The sequence below is a fragment of the Callospermophilus lateralis genome, chromosome 4 (assembly GCF_048772815.1).
Source record: "Callospermophilus lateralis isolate mCalLat2 chromosome 4, mCalLat2.hap1, whole genome shotgun sequence".
In the NCBI taxonomy this organism is placed as follows: Eukaryota; Metazoa; Chordata; class Mammalia; order Rodentia; family Sciuridae; genus Callospermophilus; species Callospermophilus lateralis.
This window is the reverse complement of record NC_135308.1, coordinates 70479993-70502438: the sequence shown is the minus strand read 5'-3', so window position 1 is coordinate 70502438 and position 22446 is coordinate 70479993. Positions and strand designations below refer to the sequence as shown.

Sequence of the window (22446 nt, the reverse complement as noted above, 5' to 3'; positions counted from 1 at the left end):
AGCATAATAAATAGTGGTATTTGCAGCTGGTATCTGTTGTATTTTTCATTCAGCAGTGATGCCTTACCCTGAGTAGAGGATCTTTGATTCTTTCAAGTTTTAGAATAAGAGAAGGGAAGGGACTCTTGGGAAAGAAGAAGGAATCCAGGCTCAGTCTCTGTACTGGCTCACTCTTGAGTCTTTCCAGGAGCCTGGGAACTCTGCAGCCCATCACGTTATATTTGCAGCCAAATGCTTGAAAGCAAAGTTCTTTAGTTTGAGGTATGGAGAGAATTCCTGCCCTTCATGAGGATCAAGGACCTTTCAGGGGAAGGGGACTTTCAGAGGTTCACAGGTAAGCAGAAACCAGAGCTCAGGGAAGGCTCAGTTATATCACTCCTAAGGTGCCACAATGAGAAGTGCCAGACTTGGCTTCAGGACCTGGTCTCTATGTCTCGTCAGTGTGTCTTTTGTCTTCCTCACTGCCCCAGAGAGGCAAGCCCCACTGGAACAGTGTGGTTTCAGAGGTGCAGAACAGACTGTGGGCTTTCACAGTGGTGGAGAGTCCTGTTGGCTTGGACAGCCTCATCCCTGGGCTTCTCTAAGGGGGTTGTTCAGCACGGTTCATGTTTACTTTCCCCTCCTGTTTTTCCTAGTGCCAAAGGAGGCTGAGCCAAAGCAAGTTTTTAGTATTTGCTTTCTTCATCTCTTTAAACACACAGGTTTATTGAGAACCCTGGTATTCTTGGACTTATGAAGGGACTTCTGCTTTTCTTCACAAGACATTTGTTATGGTTTTGTGAGGTGTCCTCCAAAAGCTTAATACTTGAGAAGGTTCAGAGGAGAAATGATTGGGTTGTGAGAGTTTTAACCTAATTAGTGAATTAATCCCTGCTGGGATTAACTGAGTGGTAACTGGAGGCAGGCAGGGTGTGGCTGGTGGAAGTGGTTAATTGGGGGCATAACTTGGGGAAATATAATTTGTATTAGAGAGTGGAGTCTCTGTGCTTTGTGATTGCCGTGATGTGAGCTGCTTCACTCCACCATGATGTTCAGTCTCATCTCAAGCCCCGAGAAATGGAGCCAGCCTTCTATGGACTAAGACCTCTGAAACCTTGAGCCCTCAAATAAACTTTTCCTCCTTACAGTTGTTCTGGTCAGATCCTTTAATCACAGCAGTGAAAAAGCTGACTAAAACAACATTGATTGGAAAGTGACCCAAGATAGTAATTAGATTTCTCTCTAGGCCAGAGAGACTTCTACACATTCCCTGAGCATGAATTATACCTTATTCTCCTGATTATTTTTATAGTGATTATTGATCATGAAGTTTTCAAGTGAAAGACAGCAGGTGCCTCAGGGAGAACACTGTAGTCTTGGAGAAGACACCAACTGTGACATGGCTAAATTGGAGGAGCCATTGTCACAGGAGACATGCATCTGCCCCATCATTTTTCCTCAACTGGTTAGTTATCTTCTTTTTCCTGGACCCCAGGTGACCTCTGCTTTGTGTTCTGGCACAAGTAAGGGCCAAACATACCACATGTATTTGATTCAGGGATACCATGCACTAGGCATTGTCTTGGAGTTGAGAGCACAGAGATAACAACAGAGGGGCCTCGGGTACACTTTCGACCCATGAGGGATTGAAGAGAGCAATTCTTTGTCATGTTAGTTGAGATAATGTCAACCCTCATTTTTTAATGAAAGTCTACCATGGGCTTAGCAAGCTGCACAGCTAGGTCTTTGCCCCCTGGAGGCAGACAGGAGAATCTAATTATTAGCATTGAGTACCTGTTGTGTGCCAGGCATTGTGCTAGGTACCTAGCAGACATGGGAAGGTGCCCACAATCAGCACTGTTATCACAGGTGAGTGCTAAGTGAAGAGATTGGAAGAAGCTTCTTGCAGAAGGTGCAACTTGAGCTTGAGCCTCTGTGGAGATGGTCTTTGGAAGAGAGCCTTGGAGAATGGCGAGTGGCTCTGCTGGAGGGGGCATAAGGGAGCAGCTTAGTCATGACCAGCACCTTCTCTGTGTGGCCTTACCTCCAGGCTTCTTGGCCCCCACTTCTTCTTACTTCTTTTTGTGTGTCTGTTTGTACCAGGGATTGAACTCGGGGGCATTGAGACACATCCCCAGCTCTTTTTGTATTTTGTTTAGAGACAGGACCTCACTCAGTTGCTTAGTGCCTTGCTGTTGCTGAGGCTGGCTCTGAACTCATGATCTTCCTGCCTCAGCCTCCTGAGCAGCTGGGATTACAGGTGTGCGCCACCATGCCCAGCTTCTTTCTTACTTCTTGCTCATTCACTCTTTTGCCACCTGTGTCTATCCAACTCATGTCCTCAGTCTTTTTTCAGCATCTTCTTCCCCTCCTCTGTCTATGTTTCTAATTATTTCCCCCAGTTGGAGTGACTTGCATTCTTCTGCATTGAATCTCATTTTGTTATTTCCTGTCCCATATTTTCTAAACTCCCCAGGTCCCTTCTCATTTATTTCCCCATCCTCTCTGGTGCTGTTTGCAACACCGCCCAGTTTGTTATCATCTGCAGATTTAATTAGCATGGTTGATGACCCCTCTCTTCCAGACCAGAGGCTATAGGGAAGGACAGGCAGTCTCAGGCAGGGCTAGATCCAAGTGTGTGTGCACTGGGTCACGGCTGTGGAAGAGCCTGTTTTGGCTGTGTGGAGGGGACAAGTTCCAAACTGGTCTCTCACCTCATATAGGGAAAAATGCCCCAGGAGCCAGGTTTTTCTGGGAAAAAAGGGAGGATGCTGGAAACTGGATTGCACAAACCCCTTTAATTCAAATTCCTCTGGCCAGAGAACACCATCTGCAGAATCTAATTATTACCATTGAGTACCTGTTGTGTGCCAGGCATTGTGCTAGGTACCTTCCCTCCATTACCGCTGATCTTCACAAGAACTCTGTGAGGTCACCGCTGCTTCAATTATTATTATTTTTTCCTATTTTACAAAAAAGGAAACCGAAACTCAGAGGGATTTTGTTATCGATCCCTGATTATAGAGGGAGGAAGAAAAAGAATGAGATTTTCATCTGAGTTTCTTTAAGGTACTCTGCTTCTCAGCAAGTCTAGCTACTTCTTCTCTTGTCACCAAAACCACTCTAGGCTAATGGATTATTTTTGTAGCACTCCAGGCAGGTGGGCTTATCTGGGTATTTTGGGGAGTCCACTATTTATTATTTTCATCACAGTGATAGGACTTTTCCTGAGTGTACCTGATCAGTTCATTAATATCAGATCCTAGATATAGACATTAGCTATCTCAGTGGCTTTCATTATTAAACTGACTTCTTTGAACTCTACCTTAAAATCTCTCAAATCAGAGTGTGGTGGGATGGAGGCAGGGAACTGGTGTGATAATTGCAAATACCAGAGCTAATTCAGGCTGAGGAGTCTGCAGGGCAGCACAAGTGGTTTTCAACAACAGCTCCCTAAGCATAGAGACTCAGGGGAGTCCCATATATCAGGAAGGATAATTTTTCTTAATGTTTGATGTCCTTCCCTTTATCTGCTAAATATTAATGCTGCTCCCCAGCCACTATGACAATTGAGAGCCTCCACCCATTTCTAAAGGGGATGGTGCTGCTCTTGAGGTTTGTGCCACAGAGGTACACCAAGGCTCCAGAGGAGCTGAGCAGGTGGGGCTGCGTCTCTCCTAAATTCAAACATGTAACCTCTTGAAATATTGTTTTAAGAGAGTTCTTCAGCTGATGAAAGCTTATAATCAGTTTTGTTTACTTGCTTGGTACTTGGGATTGAACCCAGGGGTGCTTTACCACTGAGCTATACCCTTAGGCCTTTCTATTTTTTAAAACAGGGTTTCGCTAAGTTGTCCAGGTTGGCCTCAAACATGTGATCCTCCTGCCTCAGCCTCCCAAGTCACTGGGATAAGAGATGTGTGCTGCCAAGCTGGAATGTAATCAGTTTTTGTGGAAGGTTTTAAAGCTTGTTTGTACATGTTTGAAGTCCACCCTGCCTCTCGGTTGGATCTCTGTTGTGAAGGATTGATGGTCCCCAGAAGGAAAGTCAGAGCCCTGACAGAACCCTGCCTCCACCATCAGCACAGGGTCACAGGCAAGCTTGTTCCTTAATTTTCTTGGACCACAGCTAGACCAGTTCCAGAGCAGATGGACTGTTGTTTGTCTCACTGGAGAATGAGTGGAAGTTCTTGACTTGAGCACTCTTGACAAAGGAAAAGACGTTTCTCCAAGGGTCCTATCACTAAGGGGACTCTCTCATCATTGTTTATCTCACTGAAGAGAGAATGAATCTGGGTGAAAGTAACAGGTTGATCCATCAAGATCACTACTGTGAGGTTCATGGGCAACAGCCACCTGGTGGACAATATGGCCACCACAGCCCGTATCTCAGCATCCTGGCTCTCCTGCTGCTTCTCTGCTTCAGGCAGGCTGGTCTCCATATGTGTGCTCTTTCCTCATTGAAACTTTGCCCATCTTGTTCGTTCTCTTCTGTGCCATCCACAATTCTTTCTGCATGTGAAAATCCTATCACAAGGCATTCAAAGTATAACTCCCTATAACATTGGCTCTGCCTCCTCTAGTCCATAACTCTTGGTTGCATTGATACAAAACCAGCTTAAACTGGCTTAAACATCAAAGGAAACATATATAAATTCAGGTTACCAGAAAGCCCACCATCAGGGCTGATGAGACTTGATCCAGCAGCTTAAATAATAGCCCCAAAGATCCCCTGCTTCTCCAGAAATCTTTGTGCTTAACCTTCTGTATGGTCCACTTCATCCCTTGTTTACTGCATAACCCCTTGGCTGGCCCAGACCTTTCCTCTATCAAGTGAATTGACTGCCCCATCCTCTTCAGAGTCTGACAGAGAAAGCTTCTCTCCCCCAAAACCCTGGCCAACATTCCCTTGAATCCTGTTGGTTTTGATGAGTTCTGAAATATGCTTGTAATGCAATCATTGTGGTCAAGGGGATGGATGAGGTGAGTTTGCAAGCTATTCAGCCTTCTCTCTGGAGTTGTTGAAGGGAACAATTCTACTAAAAACATGCAACTGAGATCTAGGAGATGAAAAAAAAATCTGATGGGTGAAAGGGGAGACAAAGAACAAATGACCATTCATTAGTTTTCTTGTCCCTTTGGACACTAATAACCCTAGTCGTTATTGTCATTTTCCTCCTGTATTAGATATCATTTATCTGGTTTCCAAAAAGATTGAAGACTGTGTGATGGTATGATGGCTGTTATTTCTTTTGTGTGTCCTTGACTCTTAGCACATTTCTGAGCACACGGTTACTACACAATGCATACTTGTTGAGTTGAAAAATGTTGGAATGATTGAATCACAGGAAAATAGTGAAGATATTCCTTAGGGGAGAGGTGAGTCGCCACCAAGAGAAGGTTGGGGCACATCACTGGGGTGAGGAGTTCATTACTGATAACATGGAAGTTTTATGGAAGTGTCTTGAGGAGTGGGAAGAAGGCAGTACAATTTAAGAATCATAAGTTTTGAGTTGGGATAGGGATACTTTTAGGGATAATATAACGGACCTTTAAATGCATGGAAAGGTTGCTCTCTTCACGTTGGTCAAAGAAATGAAGGCCGTGAAGGAGATAGTGGACATTCCTACCCATAGATTTGATGGCTATTGAACTTAGCGGTGCTCATTTTTGATCCTTAGAAAGACTCTGGGATTTATTATCCAATCCGAGGCATTTTTTAAAATGCTAGATGTTAGACTAGATGGTATGATGAGGCAAGGGAAATAAATTGGGACCGTCCCAGGCCAACCAGGACCCATTGGTCCTCTGTGGTCTAAATATCTCCCAGTCAGCAACTGGGGTGCCCTTTGCCCATCACTGTCTATCTGCCTTCCACTCCTTCCAGAGTGAAATGCTCCTAGTGTCCTGCTGGGGGCGAGTGGGAAGCACACACAGAGTTTGGAGTCTGCAGTCTGATTCCACTTGCAGGATGTGGACTGTTCAAAATAGTTTTACTGTGATGAATGGGAAAGGGCAGCATTTCTTTTTGTTTTTTCCAAATGGTTATCTATGACCTTTTCTCCTCTGTTTGCAGATGGTTCTATGTACCTGAAGCCCAGTTGTTAGCCTTCTTTAGTTTTGGGAGAGGCCCTGTCCTTTCTGCCAACATCTTCAGGGACTACGGATTCTTAGACTTTTTTTTTTTTTGGTAGAAATTTTATCTCTGGCTATTGGATTTTAATCAGCCTGTTACTTTCAGCAGTGCAAACTCCCAAGAGAAACATTGGTTTGTTCAGTTATGTGTCAGGGACTATTTCCTCGGTGGGCTTAGCTGTGATTTCCCCCATGGTGGGATTACTAAAAAGGCCCAGGGGCATGTTTTATAGTTTACAAAGTACCTAAATATATATAAAATCTCATTTGATCTTGAGATACCATGGAATCACCCTTCATTTCTGAATATTTGTTAATTAAAAACCATAATATATAATATACTTAAATGAGTATATTTATGTAACAAATAACACATTTCATTAAAAAATCATATTTTTAAACAAAAAAGTCGTGGGAAGTTGTGGCATTCTTTTATACTCTTGTATGTCTTTCTCCTCTGCCTTTATTGAGATTATAATTGATATAAAATAAACTGCAAATATTTAAAGTATGTAATCTACTGAGCCTGGGCAAATGTATATACCCGTGAAACTATCACCATAGTCCAGATAATGAATATATCACCACCTCCAACATTTCCACATGTCCTTTTGTAGTCTGTTCTTCTCTCCTCCAAGTGGTATTATTTTAAAAAAATATTTTCTTAGTTGTTGATGGACCTTTATTTATTTATTTATTATGTACTTATATGCAGTGCGAGAATTGAGCCCAGTGTCTCACAGTGCTAGGCAAGTGCTCTACCACTGAGATACCAAACCCCTCCAAGTGGTATTGTTACTGGCAGTTTTTTTTAGCAATGTTCCTTCATCTCAGAGAGTCATGGTGGTTTGTCAAAAATGGCCCAGCTGGTATGTAACAGAGTTGGTGCCCAAGGCTAGGTCCTCTGGTCCTGGAATCCATGGCCTCCCCATGGCCTGTCTTGTGTGGTGGTGAAGAATATTCCCTGTTTCTTCTAGTTGTAGGGTTTCTGAAGTAGAACGAAGCTCAGAGAACACGTCACACTCGGCTGCTGACTGCCCATGTGGATCCTTTCAGGATGTGAGCTGCCCTCAGGGGGATCTGTAGCTCAGGGATTAGGTGGGGAGCAGGTTCTCTTAACCCTTGTGGTGGTGGGTCTGAGTTCCATTTCCCTGGGTTGCGCCCTGCTGCTGCTGATTCAGCTGGACTTTGAGCAGTGGTTCCTGGGTGACTCCTGTCTGGAGTGCACTGCGAAGCTCTACAAAGAGTGCTGAGTGTGATGACAGTTCCAGAGACCATTTCTTCTGGGTGCCCACCCGTTTTGGTGCCCAGAAGTATGGCAAGAGTGGCTAAGTTTCCATTTCCAAGAGTCTCCGGTTGGGTAGTTTCCAGTCTTTAGTCGGGGACTAAGGGAAGCCTTTTTCATAAGGAGGGTCCTATTTCTGGTCTTTTAGGGTCTGGGACAGGGCTTGGTGAGTTTTTGGATCTGCTCTCTGCCTTTGCTGATCATAACCATCATCCTCATCCTGGAGAGGTGATTTCCTTGCTCTCACCCAAGAAGTTCCCAGGAGCAAGTTTTCATCTTTCTTCCCTTTGACAGGGAGTTCTTCCCTGTGCCTAATGCCAACTTGTGGTGTCTCTGGGAGGTCCCTCTTTGTATATTGGGAGTTTCTGGAGCTGCAATAAAGTTAAGGCTTTGGCGATTAAGGCAATGACATGGATAGATGACGGTGTTCCTTGAGCAAAGCAGTTGTGAGACCAATCTCAGATAAATCCCTGTTCTTGTGTCAGAAGACCTCCATCCCAAGGCTATCCATACTCTTCCTTATTCCATGATAATGGCTTCCTAGCTGCAACCTCAGCACTGCTTGGTAGAGCTCCTCCATCTGTGTGGGGTTCCCTGGGGTTCTCTCACTCTCACTGTGGGACCATGTTTTTTTGGTCCCTGCTGATCCCAGGTACCTAGGTTGGTAATATCTTGGAGAAGTCTATGGGAGCCTGTCTCTCTTTTCTCCCCCTTTGTTCCTTCCATGCTCCTCTCCCCACCCTTCCTCTGACAGTCCCATTCTCAGGCCATGATGTGCTGCAGCTGACGTTCTCAGCTCACAGCAGGGCTTGGGACCAGAGTACACGCAGGCCTCTGGGGTCAGCACTGAGGTGGCTTGGCAGGACTGTGGGGAAGGAGGCTTGTGGAGTATCAGTTTCCAATGTTTGGCTGGGGCTGCCTCCCATTCACTCTTGTCTCTCTAGAGGGAAGACGTGGTCTTGTGAAGCCACATACAATCTTTGGATTACAAGAAGACAAACAATCAGCCCCATCTCACCAAGAGCCTGGAGCAGCAGCAGGAGTGCTGAGAGAGTCTGTTGGGGGTAGAAGTCAACCCTACTCTCCAGCCCTAGCTACCTAATGTTTCGGGAAGGGAGGGGCTGCAGAATTGCCTGTCCCTTATGGACAATGTGGATGGATCCTGGTGCCAGGCAACCTGGATTTCATTCTTGGCTCTGTTGGTGCTTAGCTGTGTCTCCAAGTCCAGACAATCACCCTACAAGGATCCAGGTCTTCATTTGTTCTGAGAAATGTTGGTATCCTTGGAGGGCTTTCTGAATCAAAAGTCCTGTGGCCAAATCAATTCACTCCTATGAAATTTCTCTCTGGCTCAACCCTGAGCTGTCAGTATGGAGATGTTGGATGACACCATAGAACTCTAATGCTTGATGAGTTAAGATACCAAAAATCTTTACACTGTAAGTCTGTCTTATTTTCCAGAGCATCCCCGATACATCTCTTTAATGTTATAATACCCCTATAAGCTGATAATTATGGCAGAGAGATTCCAGGTCTGTGTAGCTTCAGTTCTGTTTAGGATGGCTTTCATGAGCACAAGAATAAGTTTGTGCAATTGCACAGGGAGCAGGGACTGCAAATGCAGTGAGGACTTGGGGCTACCAATTGGACTGGAGAAGCTCTCTCAGTTTTTTATAAAGTTCATGATCAGGTGAAGGCTTGAGTAATTTTAGTTAATTGGCATGAGAGAAACATTCAGAAAAGACAAATAATTAAATGATTTCATCAAAACTAAATTAGATTTAATTCTGTTGGCCACAACATACCAATTACTTTCTGGGCTATGATTGCCACTTTTTGGAAAGTGGTCACAGGATCCAAATAGAACCACCAGGTGTATATGTATTGAAGTTGCAGTAAATATTTACGGAGCATTAACTCCATGCCAGGTACAAAGCAATCAATAAGATACATGCTTTCTCCATCCTTCTGGAGCATCAGGTCTATCCAGGAAGGTGTCAACACCTACTGACAACTGATGGGTCACTGCTACGAAGGAGAAGGGCAAGGAACTATGCAGGCAAGAGCAGAGGACCAACTATAATCCGGGGGTACAGGAAAGCCCACCCCAAGGAAAGAATATTTAATTTGAGATCCAAATATTTATATATAGTTTCCTGGGACTGGGGGTGGAGAGAACTTTGCAATGGAGGAGAAAGAGCATGAGGAGGTCCTGAGGTGGGAAGTTGGCTGGAGCAGTTGGAAATCAATGAGGAAGGCTGAGTAGCTGGAAGCTGGGGAGGAGCAAGAGAGGTGTTGGTGCTTTAGATAACATTCGTATCATCAGGCTTGATACTGAGTCAACTTTAGAAGGAAGGGAGGTTAAGAGAGGGTAGAACACTGGCTGATTGGGCAGGACTTGGATTCAAGCTGGGGTTCTGACTTTGCCTCTTTGTGAAGCCAGTTCTCTGTAGATGTACTTAGTGGTGAACAGGTTCAGGAAACCACTTGACAACATAAATTACAAGAGACCAGTAAATCCCAAAGTCAGATTATAATTGAGGAGTATTCATTTCTCTTGATGAGAACACTAACACCCTCTTCTTGGGCTCCTCTCCTTATTACCTAGGACTGGAGAAATAGATTTTGTAGAGCTTTGTGAAAATGGCATCACGGTGAAAGGCATTGCATAGTTTTGTGGGACATTTCAACTGCTCTGTCATAATATGTAAAATCATATTTCTTGCCCCTGGAATGGTTGTATGCCATAGATGGACATGCTTGGGCTCTCCTGCAGAAATATTTATGCACTGATTTTCCTTTCTCTGATGACCAGAATCAAATTATAGTTACAGCTCATTTTGCATAAACTTTAATCTTAATTGCCTGAAGAGATTTGGGAGCTTCCCCCAACCATATTGATTACACATTATTTATTTATGAAACCTCTTTTAGGGATGGGTTGTATCCTCCAATCTCACACTTTATGCCAACTTGCATGTCAGTTTCAGAAAGTCTTCTGACCTTGTCCTTGAATTCTGGAAACATTTTTCTTTCCATATTTTTATTGGTACATTATATTTATATATAGTGGTGGGATTTATTATTATATATTCATACATGCATTCAATATATCAAGAAAATTTGGCCAGTATTATTTCCCAATAGTTCCTCTTTCCCTTCCCTCCTCATTCCCCCTGCTCCCTATTCTCTATTCCCTATCTCCCTTCAATTTTGGTGTGTCAATCCCCCCAAAACAAACGCCGAATATTTCCTCTGATATAAGGAGGCTGATTCATAGTGGGGTTGGGAGGGGAGCATGGGAGGAATAGACAAACTCCAGATAGGGAAGAGGGGTTGGAGGGGGATGGAGGGAGCAGGGGGATAGCAAGGATGGTGGAATATGATGGACATCATTATCCAAAATACATGTATGAAGACACGAACTGGTGTGAACATACATTATATACAACCAGAGATATGAAAAATTGTGCTGTATATGTGTAATAAGAATTGTAATGCGTTTTGCTGTCATTTATTTTTTAAAAACCAATTTAAAAAAAGAGAATAGATGGAAAAAAATTTGGCGTATGTGTGTTGGGGGGAGGTACTGGCGATTGAACTAGGGAACACTCAACCTTTGAGACACATCCCCAGCCCTATTTTATATTTTACTTAGAGACAGGTTCTCTCTGAGTTGCTTAGTGTCTCAGTTTTGCTGAGACTGGCTTTGAACTCATGATCCTCCTGCCTTAGCCTCCCAAGCTGCTGGGAAGACAAGCATGCTCCACTGTGCACGGCTCACCTACTTTTCTTTAATCCTTCCAACAGTCTTTCAATGTTTCTCATTCTCCTTATGCAGGTAAAGAAACAAGATCATTTGGTTAAATGACTTTCCCAAGGTCCCCCAGCTGTAAAACCCAGTGTACAAATTGTAATCTGTTTGAATCAGCAGCTCCAAGCTCTTTTCATTCACCTACTTGGCCTGAAAGAATCCAACTCCAAAAATGGAAGGATGGACATCAGTTGGACCTAGAAAACAAGGTCACTTTTTTTTTCTTAATACATGTTAACCTCCAATTTTAGATCCCTGAGTTAGTGAAAAAGAGCTTCTGCATTTGGTGATGTTTCTACTCAGGGTTTTTCATGCATTTGTTTGTGCTTCAGGAGACGTAGGCAGTCACACCAGCTAATATTTCACATCAGCTAATATTTCACATCAGAGCATGTTTTTCTTTTTATGAGAAGGTAACAATATTGCATGACATGAAAGGAACATGATGAGTAGATGTTAGCACCACAAAATGGCATTCCAGCTTTTATTTTCATTTCAAACAAGTTCTATTTGGGGAAAATGGAGAAGCAGCCTGTTTTGTTGGAGAAAATTAATGTCCCCAGATTGGGAAGCCGTTTTGCATTAGGATAAGGTTAGGCTGAAATGGTCAGAGCCTCTACATTCATATGGGCTAAACGAGGTAGAATTTTTTCTTTCTCATAAAAAATCTAGGAGGCAGTCCTGGGCTGCTACCATACTCCATGGGGTCAAACTCAGCTTCTCTCTTGACCCTTTGCTGTTGCTGGTCTGGAGTTTGACTGCGGAGTTTATGATGCTCATATCCATGTTCCAGGCAGGAGATTAAGGGGAGGGAAGAAGATGAAGGGCTTCTACTTGCTGTCTTTGAAGAAGACTGACAGAAGCTGCTTCACAATTTTACCTACACCACATCAGCCAAGAATTACTGTTATGGAAATACCTCACTGTGAGGGAGATGTACTCTTGATTTTAGATGGCCGTCTGCTTAGTCAGAGATGAAGAAAATGAGGAGTGGCGGGTGTAGCTCAGGGGTACAACACTTGCCTAGCATGTGTGAGGCTCTGGGTTCAATTCCCGGAACCGGAAAAGAAAAATGAGAATGACTGTCAGGGGACAGCTAGCAATCTGCCACTAAGGTCATGGAATTTGACTCTTGGCGTCCCTAATCTTCCTCAGACTTTGAACATCTGCACCCACTTAATGGACATTTGGCACACACCCAAACCACCACGTCTAGATAAGGTTAAAAAGACATTCATCCCAATTAGGAAATAAAGACAAAGCATAATGTATTACAATTAATGATGTCTCGATTTCGTTTTAGTGAAAGGGATGATACTGTCTGCCATCTTTCGCCAAAAGCATCAATTCTGGAGCTATGAGAGAGAGAACTGGGGCTTCAGGTCCACTTTGTAGATGGCTTCTTTTCTTATCCTTCATTTATTACTGAATCAGAAAAGCTTAAATTACAGTTAGAAAAGCAGCAAGTGATCGATGACTCTGCCTAGTAGTCTGGGAGATTCCAACCAGAGATGGACTTGGGAATTGGAGAGGTTTCTTGCTAAAGGCCAGTTTCAGTGTTTTGTTAGAACAAAGTCACACTTGGGAGCTGGAAGGTTGAGTGCTTCATCTTAGGGCTGCTGTACAGATTCCTTATCTACCCTGTGATTTGATAATAGTCTGAAAATGAGTGTTTGTGCTTTTACAACTCTTAGATGTGGTTTTTAACTATGCTCAGTAATATGGCATGTCTCTCTTCAATGAGAGGAGAAAAACCACCAGAGCAAGAACTTCCTGGATTTGAAAAGTATTTTTATTTCACTACCTGTATAACTTTAGGAAAAATCATTTAAATGTCCTCTGTCTCAGTTTCCTTAGCTCTGAGAAATAGAGATGATGCTACCTGGCCTTACATCACGGTTGTGAATATTGTGTTGAGCTAAAGCATGTAACCACCTAGCTCAGTTCAGGCACATAAGACACAATTGATAAATGTGCATTGTGGCCATTTGTTATTATTTTTAGGTATTTGCAAACTCTAGATTATGTGATTCTTTCACATTTGTCTTGGGAAATCTTGGATGGTTTAGTCCCCTTTCTTCTACCTGATCAACATGAGCTTTCGTCCCTGAAGTGGGATGTGTTCTGTCTGTTTGACTTACTGAGATTGTGTACTTTGGGGCCAACACTTAAAAATAACAGAAATAATCTTCCTTTGCATTATGAGTTCCATAAAATATCATTTTATCTTCACTTCAAAAACATATGTAGCTTCATAGTGTCCTTCATTGGGGAAAACGGTCTTCCACATGCCACCTGTTTCTCTACCCAGCACACTGGAAAGGCACAGTCAGAGGCTGTGAGTTGAGATGGTTTCCACCATTATTTTTAACACTAAACCAAGGTCAGAGGGCATTATTGATGAACCAAAAGTCGTCTCTGTGAATGAAGCCAGGGAATGATTTTCAAAAGGACCACCTGCTTGTGCTTGTTCGAAACAGAGTCGGCTCCTTCTCGGCACTGACCTCTGTGCATCCTGCTTCATAAACTACATGGTAAACTGGGTATGGTGGCGCATGCCTGTAATCCCAGGACTCAGAGGCTGAGGCAGGAGGATCACAAATTCAAAGCCAGCCTCAGCAACTCAGTGAGGCTGTAAGCAACCTAGTGAGACTTATCTCAAAATAATAATAATAATTAAAAAAAGGGCTGGGGATGTGGCTCAATGGTGGAGCACCCTTGGGTTCAATCCCTGGTACCAAAAAAAAAAAAAAAAATTTCAGAAAACCTCCTTTCCCTGGAACATGGATATTCAGCAGGTAAATGGAATCAGGAGCTGTGGAGCACTTCTCTCTGTGCGGCACCCTTGCTGAGTCCTGATCTCCACTCTGTCCCTCAGTGGCTCTATCCCAATGTGAATGACACAGCACACTAGCATCTTTCCACTGCATGGATTTTATGGTGATTTCCAATAGTCATTTGATGAAGGAATGCCATCAGTCTGTTCCACTTTCTCTCTGGACATAATATTGGTGATGAATTTTGCAGTTAAATAGTTTTAGAAGTGTCTCACCAGTAATGAGACTTTTGCCAGTTTTTCCTGATTGGTTTTGGTCTCTTTTATTCTTTAGTGACAAAATTGATTAAATTAATATTACGGCTGGGGATATGACTCAGTTAGTAGAGTGCTTACCTTGCATGCACAAGGCTCTGGGTCTAATCCCCAGCACCACACACACACACACACACAAATTAATATTAGAAAGTATTTCTCTTCCTGTGTGTGTTTGGGGAAAAAATGATTTCATTTGAGGAAAAGGATGAATCCCTGTTGTGATATGACAAATATTTATAATAGCCAAGGCCAAATGGATTACTCAGTTAATAAAACCTAATTTTCTAATATTCATCACCACAGTTTCTTTCCTTTTCATTTTTGAGTGACATCAACGTGGCACAATCACTTGCTCTGGGATGTAGATTCATGTTCTGTGTTTTCATTGGAGCCCTGCTTAGAATTCTTGTTTATAATATTGTTTTGGGTTGTACTATTTGCATTATTATTTATATCACGACTCTTAGGCTTAGCTAGACCACATGTGTGATTTGGAACTATAACACAGTGCAATAGTAGAACAGAAAAACAAACTTGAACAATGAACAATAAACACATGTGGATGAAGACAAATTGAAGGCTATTTGCTGCATGCTAGCCAGTGGTAAACTGACCAATGGTTATTAAGAGTGTAAAGCAATTTCTGTGAAAATTATAATTGCTTATGTTTGAAATCTGTGAAAAAATTGTTTCAACTCATTTTCTTTCCTTCTGAAGTCTCTACACTTCCAGGGACCACACTTTGGGAGCACAACCCTATGTTTTTTTTTTTTTTTTTTTGATGAGCACATTTCTGAAACATATGAATTGGATATGGGGTGGGAGGGAATTGGTTCCTAATGAAGTTTAAAGGAAACAAAACAAGAAACTGAAGAACAACAAATCTGGGCTTCTAGAGTTGGGGAACAAGGAATTTAAGCTATGTCCTTACAAGTGTTTCCATTTCTTCCTTCTTTGTACCTTGCAGAATAAAAGCCAGGGATCCATCTTTGTCCGGATACACGCCCCGTGGCAGGTGCTGGCCAGAGAGGCAGAATTCTTGAAGATCAAAGTTCCCACCAAAAAAGTATGACAATGTTTCTCTTGGGTTCTGGGCTTCCTGAGGGCTGGATAGATGTGAATAGTTTGGGACTAGGGCCAGGTGGGATGTGGGTTTTGTGGAATTGAAATCACACTTATCTCCCTGGGGATCCTAAGTATGTGGCCATGAGGTGGGTGGGACAGGGAAGTATGAGGAGAGAAATCTTTCCATTTCAGAGCTCTTTCTGGGCTGACCTTCCTGAGAAACCAAACATGGCCCATTTTTCATTTCTGTCACAACTCCTTTCCTGCTTTTCTTGGGGTCCCAGAAATGCCAGGTACTTTTCTAGAGTGAATATAGCAATGCGAGTAGATGGCAAGCCATGCTGCCTGGGTCATCAGTGTGCAGGGAATACAGCACCAAACTTGCTGTGGGGATACCTATTTTGGTCCTAATTCTATCACTGAAGATTGTGCAATGGTGAATTTCACTTATCTCTTTCATGAAATGGAAGGTGAACTGATTAAAATTATCTGGGATGTGTTTTCAACGTGTTCAGGCCAGTGTCCCACCTCTGGGGTTTTGTTTCAGTCTGTTGGCATGGAATGAGGTTCTGGTGTCAGTATTGTGAAAAATACCAGGAGGTTCAGCTGCTCACCTGGGTTGAGAGTCACACGGTAGAGCTGATATGTCAGGTAGTTTTCAGTTAGAATGGTCTACATACAACTTAAAAATATCCCCATGGAATTCCTAGGTGACATGTCTCTTTGTGTTAAAAAAAAAAAAAAAAAAAATCCAGCAAACAGCTCCAAAGAGAAAGGAAGTGTGTTTATAGATTTCACTTTTTTTTTAAAGGCATTTTAGGGGAAAGGAGTGGTTGTGATTGATTCTGACCACCTGAGATGTCTCTTAGGGAGGGTCCTGGAGCAGTTGGTAATGTGGTTAACTGTGGGTGCTCTGTGGATGATCTCTCTCTCTTTCACTTTCTTTCTGTCTCTCTCATATTCCCGTAGTGTTGTTTCAGAAGTGGTAACAGTTTTGCAGGGATTCTCTTCATCATACTATCATTACCATGATTTTTATGTTCCCCACCTTTACTAGAAGTCCATATTTATGGCATTCTGTACTACCACTTCCCACTACATTCAGCAACACTGTGTTAGTGAGTTTTTCATCACTGTGACAAAATACCTGAGAAAAACAATTTAAAGGATATAAGATTTATTTTGACTCTTGGCTTTAGTCCATGGTTGGCTGGCTCCATTGTTTTGGGCCTGAGATGAGGCAGCACATCCTGCAGGAAGGGTGTGGTGGAGGAAAGCTGCTCAGCTCATGGCAGCTGGGAAGCAAAAAGAGAGAAAGGGTCTAGGGACATATCTCCAAGGACCCACTCCTTTCAGTTAGGTTCCACTCCCTACAGTCTTCACCATCTTCCAGGGGTCTGTGCAGCTATGAAATTTCCCATGGATTAATCCATTGATGAGATCAGAGCCCTCATGATTCAGTCACTTTCCCAAATCTCTGCTTCTGAACGTTGCTGCACTTGGGACCCAGGAGTCTTTGATGGACACTTCATATCCAAACTGTAACAAACGCCATTCTGATTTATATTGTTGGCTATGCTAATGCCATCTTTATTGCCAACAGATCTACTGTCTCCATCAAAAATCACTCCTTAAACACTAACATGTGACTGGGCCATCATGAATCCCCTGCTTAAAAAGAAAAAAAAGCAGTAGATTCTGTTCTTACAGATTTATTAAGATGAACCATACCTCAGTGGAAGATGGACAAATGCCTATTAAACAATGAACAAATAAAAATATGAATTTTAGCTACAAGTGTTTTGCCTCTAAAAGGTAAATGGGGTGGGGGTGTGGCATGCTGGAGTATCCACAAGGACTGCCCTGGTCCTTCCTCCTCAGTCTCACTGCTGTGTGCTTCATCTCCATTGTCCTCTCATTCCTAATACCACTGCCCTCAGATGCAGGCACATCTTTGTTCTGGACCTTTGCTCCCCTTCAGCTGACAGTCTCCCAGTCTCCTGGCAGTGTGACCCAATTCTCAGCCTTGGGTGGAGGCTTCTGCTCCCCTCTGTTGGGCACCTAACTTAGCCAATCCTTTCATTTCTCTTTTGCTTCTCTTTTCTTTCTAATTCCTATATATTCCTCTTCTTTCTTTTTTGATTTATCTGAACAGCTAATGTTCTCCTAATCTCATTCTATTTGAATTTAGTTTTCTGTTTTAATCTTTGCTGGCTGATCCTTGGAAAGTAGGTGAGCAAAATTCTATATCCCATGACATTTTTACCTCCAACGGTGATCCTTATGGCAGGGAACCTACCCTCGCCCAGCCCCGACTCAGCCTGCCTTTCCTCTTTGCCCTCCTCCTCAACCTTCCTTCGCTCTCAGGCTTTCCTTCTCCTTTTCTCTTTCCCTTCCAACTTCCTTAGCCTCCCTCTCTGTTCTGTGCATAACCAGTCAGAACTCTACCCCTCTCATTTCTCTGCTACCTTCTCCTCCTCATTCCCAGGCTCAGCCCTCAGTCATTCCTATCTCTGGTCTCTGCTTTGTCCTGTCACAGGCTCAGATCTTCAGAGCCTAGTTTGGCATAAAGGACATATTTGCTCTCAGAGGTTCAGTGCCCCTATACACCAGCTATTTGGAACTGACCATCTATAGTTTAGGTTAGACCTGAATTTGTACATGAGTTGATATAGGCAAGGATATATTACAAAGCAGCCATGTGTTGGTTTCCCTCCTGCCTTTTTATTCTGGTGGCATAAGGTAATGGAAACTGCACTGGACAAATCTTCAAAACAGATTTTAGCCTCCATTTTCCCCTTATTAATGTGTGATTTGGAGATGTTACTTTCTCTTTCAGAACCTCAGTTTCCTCATCTGTAATTTGGGCATAATAATACCTGCCCCATTCTTCTTTAGGTGATTATAAGAATCCAATGAGTGCTGTTGAAATGCTGGGGTTTGTCATTGTGTCTGTTTTCTCAAACATTTTTATGTGTACACTCAATTCCTAGTCCCCCAGTCAACTTCCTTCCTGACCAAATAGGCAGCCAACACTGCTGGAGCTCTGGCTATGCGAAGTCTTTGGAGAGGCACTGAGGCTAAGGAAATAGCTCAGGCCCTCAGGGAGCTGGTAGTCACAGGGTGACAGGAAGAGTATACAGACCCAGACTTCAGAGCAGTGATCAAATCCTATGTCAACAGCAGCCCATCAGCAGAGCACAGATTCAGTCTGTCAAACTGGTGGATTAGGGAGCCTGGGGTGAGGCTAAGCCTTGTCTTGCTCCTACAGGCTGCGAATATAACCCAGTGTTTCTGGATCCCAGACTTGACACAGGTGGACTATTTTGGCATCCTTCTGCAGGTTCAGCCACATGGCCCCAGGTCCTCTATGTACTCATAGAATGCAGTGGCTTGTAGTTGATCTCATTTTGGGTATTTTAAGCAAATGAGGAGGATACAGCTTGGTATGCTGGGTAAGATGCATGTGTTTGTAAAAACCAACCTGAAATTCTGATCCCAGTGTTGCCATGTGGGCTGACTTCTGTACCTGCAGCGAGAGAGGGGCATGGAGAAGGAAGGAAGGACAGGGTAGTCTGTGGAGGGCCAGCATTGGGCTCAGTGGCATTTTCACTTTTTCATTGGGTTTGGGATAGGAGTAAAATGAGAATAAATCACATTTACAGAGAGCTGCATTCTAGCGGGGGGAATGTGAAGGAAGAATGAGGCATGGGTTGGGATCAGTTAAGCATCCTCCAAGCCGGTGGGGTTTGGATCATAACCCAGCAGGGTCCAGAGAGACTGAGAAGATGGGGAGGAAATCACGAAGTCGATCGCAAACCTGGACAAATCCATGGTAATGCATCCAGGGACTCAGAGTCCTGAGCATAGATATTAACTGGGAGGGAGAATCTTGGAAGGAAGCATTTGTTTTCCAAAAACAACAGCAAAACAGCCAGAGTTTTTTGAGGGACACTCAAAAGTCTATGCACAGGAGGGTGGGAAGGCCTGGCCTTTTGGCCCAGAACAGGCTGAGAAGGTTTGAAACGGGTGTTTCTGGGGCAGGTGCTTTCGTACTCCTCCTAGATTGTAGTCAACAGTGATGTTTCTTTCTCATTCACTTGTTTACTTGTATGAATGAACACCCTTTTTTTCCACCCTTGACATCTACATTCCCCAAACCCCTAGATTAGCCTGAGACTGGATGAAGGGTTGATAGTGGAGGCTATTAGAAGGAACTTTCTTGTCAATGAAATCATATTGATCCATCCAAATTTGGAAGAACAGACATGTTACATGCCTGGGATGGGTGAATATCACTTTTGCTCAGTCTGCCAGCTCTGTTCACTGTCCTGGGGATCCTGTAAGGACTTTGCCTATGTAGCCTTTGTGTGCATGAAAATGCTCTCAATTTCCAGCAGGTTATACGTCTTTAGGAATGCAGTGTCAAGAGTCCTGCACATCTCCCAAACAAGAGTAATGATTATTTTGGAGGGCTGTAGCAGGGAGCAGTGAAGGTTTGGGTAGAAGGCTTGGCATAGAGGCATGCTCTACATGATAGCCACCATTATTACTGTTGTTGCTGTGTCGTTCATAGTGATGCTTTTTCCCTTCTCTCTTCCTTCACAGCCAGCATCTGCAGTACTGGGGGAAATAGCCCCTGTCTCTTTGTTTTGCCAAGGCAACCAGAAGCCCAGACATGGAATCTGTGGGAAAGCAGGGACAGATGGCCTTTAGACTACATCCTGGGGGATTTCTGCTTCTCAGAGCACGGGACCTTGGGACATTCCTAAACATGATGGTTCCATGTGCAAGGTCTGCAATGCAGTCCCCAGGAAAAGCCAGCAGGAGAACTGCTCAGGCCCTGCTGTGCAGGAAGGAGAGCTTGAAGTCACCTATTTCAAGGAAGAGAGAGCAAGGGAGAGAAAGCAAGTGTGAGCTCTAACATGGTCCCTGCCCTCATGAACCTGACTTTATTTGGTTCATATCTTAGTTTTTTTTTTTCCAAAATGAGACTCAAGATGGATTATGATGAAAAAAAATGAATGTGAATTTAGAAAAGAAGACAAGTGAAAAAGAATCATGATTGGGGGAAGTGATGATAGTAGAAATTAAAAGATAAGGCTGGAGTGGTGGTGAATGTCTATAATCCCAATGCCTTGGTAGGCTGAGGCAGGAAATAATGATAGTAGAAATTAAAAGATAAGGCTGGAGTGGTGGTGAATGTCTATAATCCCAATGCCTTGGTAGGCTGAGGCAGGAGGATTTCTAGTTCAAATCCAGTCTAAGCAAATTAGCAAGGCCCTAAGCAACTCAATGAGAACTTGTCTCTAAATAAAATACAAAAAAATAAAAAGACTAGAGATGTGATGTGGCTCAGTGGTTAAGTGCCCCTGGGCTCAATCCCCAATAGCACCTCCCTCCAAAAAAAAAAAAAAAAAGAAATTAAAAAATAAGGGTGAATGATGCACATGAATCAAAATTTCATTTCATTCTGGTAGTAAAGCAGAGGAAAGACTATGGCTCACATCATCAATAGAAATAAGTAGCTCATTTGTCAGAAGAGGCAACTATTTTTCTGTTGCTAAAATATAATTTTTATCTAAGGGACTATGTTTTCAGCAATAAGTTCCTATAAGGTTCTAGAATGTTCTTCATATGGCCATTTCTTAAGCTAAATTTGCATAAAAACTGAGGAAGAAATGTTAAGCTCTAGTTCATGGTAGGGTGCTGTATTGCAAAGCACTATATGCAAATTTCTGATGAGCTCATTTGATTAAAAGACTAGAGCAGAAATGCCACTGGTACTTTAATCTCCCCTGTGGAACCCATATTTTGAGATATTTGTATCTACTAAATTGCATTTATTAAAGAATAACTCATTGTCTCCTTTTCACTCCTGGAAAATACATAAAGTTGCCATTAAGGATTTCTAATTAGTTTGAGAAAACCCATGTTTCCACACTGACCTGATACAATTCCAGTTTAAGCAAAGAAACTTGATGTTTTAATTAGCTTGAGTGTCTCCTTAAGAGGAAATCTTAATTCCATTAAGATTAATAAATCATTGGAAATTATTCTCAGAAACATGTTCCTGCCTTTCTAGGGATTATGATTTGGTAGCTATGGTTTTGCAAAAGTCTTGCAGGAAGGCAGGCCATCCCCTGGCTCATGTTACCTACTGTGCCTCAGGGTCTCTGCTTGGCCAGGGCCACAGCATCTCTTGTTTCACAGCATTTAAGGATTTTATTAATCAAAGTTTTCCAGAAAAACGGGAGAGAGGGAGAGAGAGAGATAAAGAAATGAGATTATAAGGAATTGGCTTATGTGATGTGGAGGCTGAGAAGTTCTAAGATCTGCCACCTGCAAGCTGGATTCCCAAGAGAACCAGTTCCAGTCCAAGTCCAAAGGCCTGAGAACCAGGAGAGCTGATGGACTTCTTGTCTGAAAGTCTGCAATCTCAACACCCAGGCACTGATGTTTCCATTCAAGTCCAAAGACAGAAAAAGATTGCTATCCCATCTTAAGGCACACAGGTAGAAGAGTCCCCTCATACACATCTTTTGCTCTATTTGTACCTTTAACTGGTTGGACAAGTTCCCACACAGTAGTGAGGGCAATCTGCTTTATTTAGTCTATTGATTCAAATATTAATCTCATCCTTAGACTCCCTCATAGATAAACACCAAATAATGTTTGACTAAATGTCTGGGTGTCCCATGGCTCAGTCTGATTGGCATATAAAATGAATCCTCATAAGACTTGTACTTTTAAAGTCCATAACACTCTTCATAAAGGAATGGATAGTGGTAATTAGAAAGATATGTTTAGGTCCTAACTTTGGAACCCATGAATGTGATCTTATTTGGAAAAAGGGTCTTTGAAGATCTAGTTAAGTGTATCATCCTGGATTTTATATATATATATATATATATATATATATATATATATATATATATATTATATATATCCCTATATCCAGTGGCTGGTGTACTTATGGGAGAAAGATAGAAAATGATTAGAGAGAGAGAGACAAGGAGAAGGCTATTTGAAGAGGTTGGTGTGAGGCAATACAAGCCCAGGGATGCCCGGGGC

General features: G+C 42.8%; 1 protein-coding gene across 2 annotated transcripts in view; it reads left to right on the top strand.

The window, feature by feature from the left end:
- Positions 1-22446, top strand: part of Ano2 (anoctamin 2) — a 341337-nt gene that overhangs the window by 54661 nt on the left and 264230 nt on the right. For both annotated transcript variants that reach the window (XM_076852567.1, XM_076852569.1), the window contains one exon: positions 15275-15373. In XM_076852567.1, coding sequence (XP_076708682.1) covers positions 15275-15373 — 99 coding nt within the window. The remainder of the gene's footprint in view (positions 1-15274; positions 15374-22446) is intronic.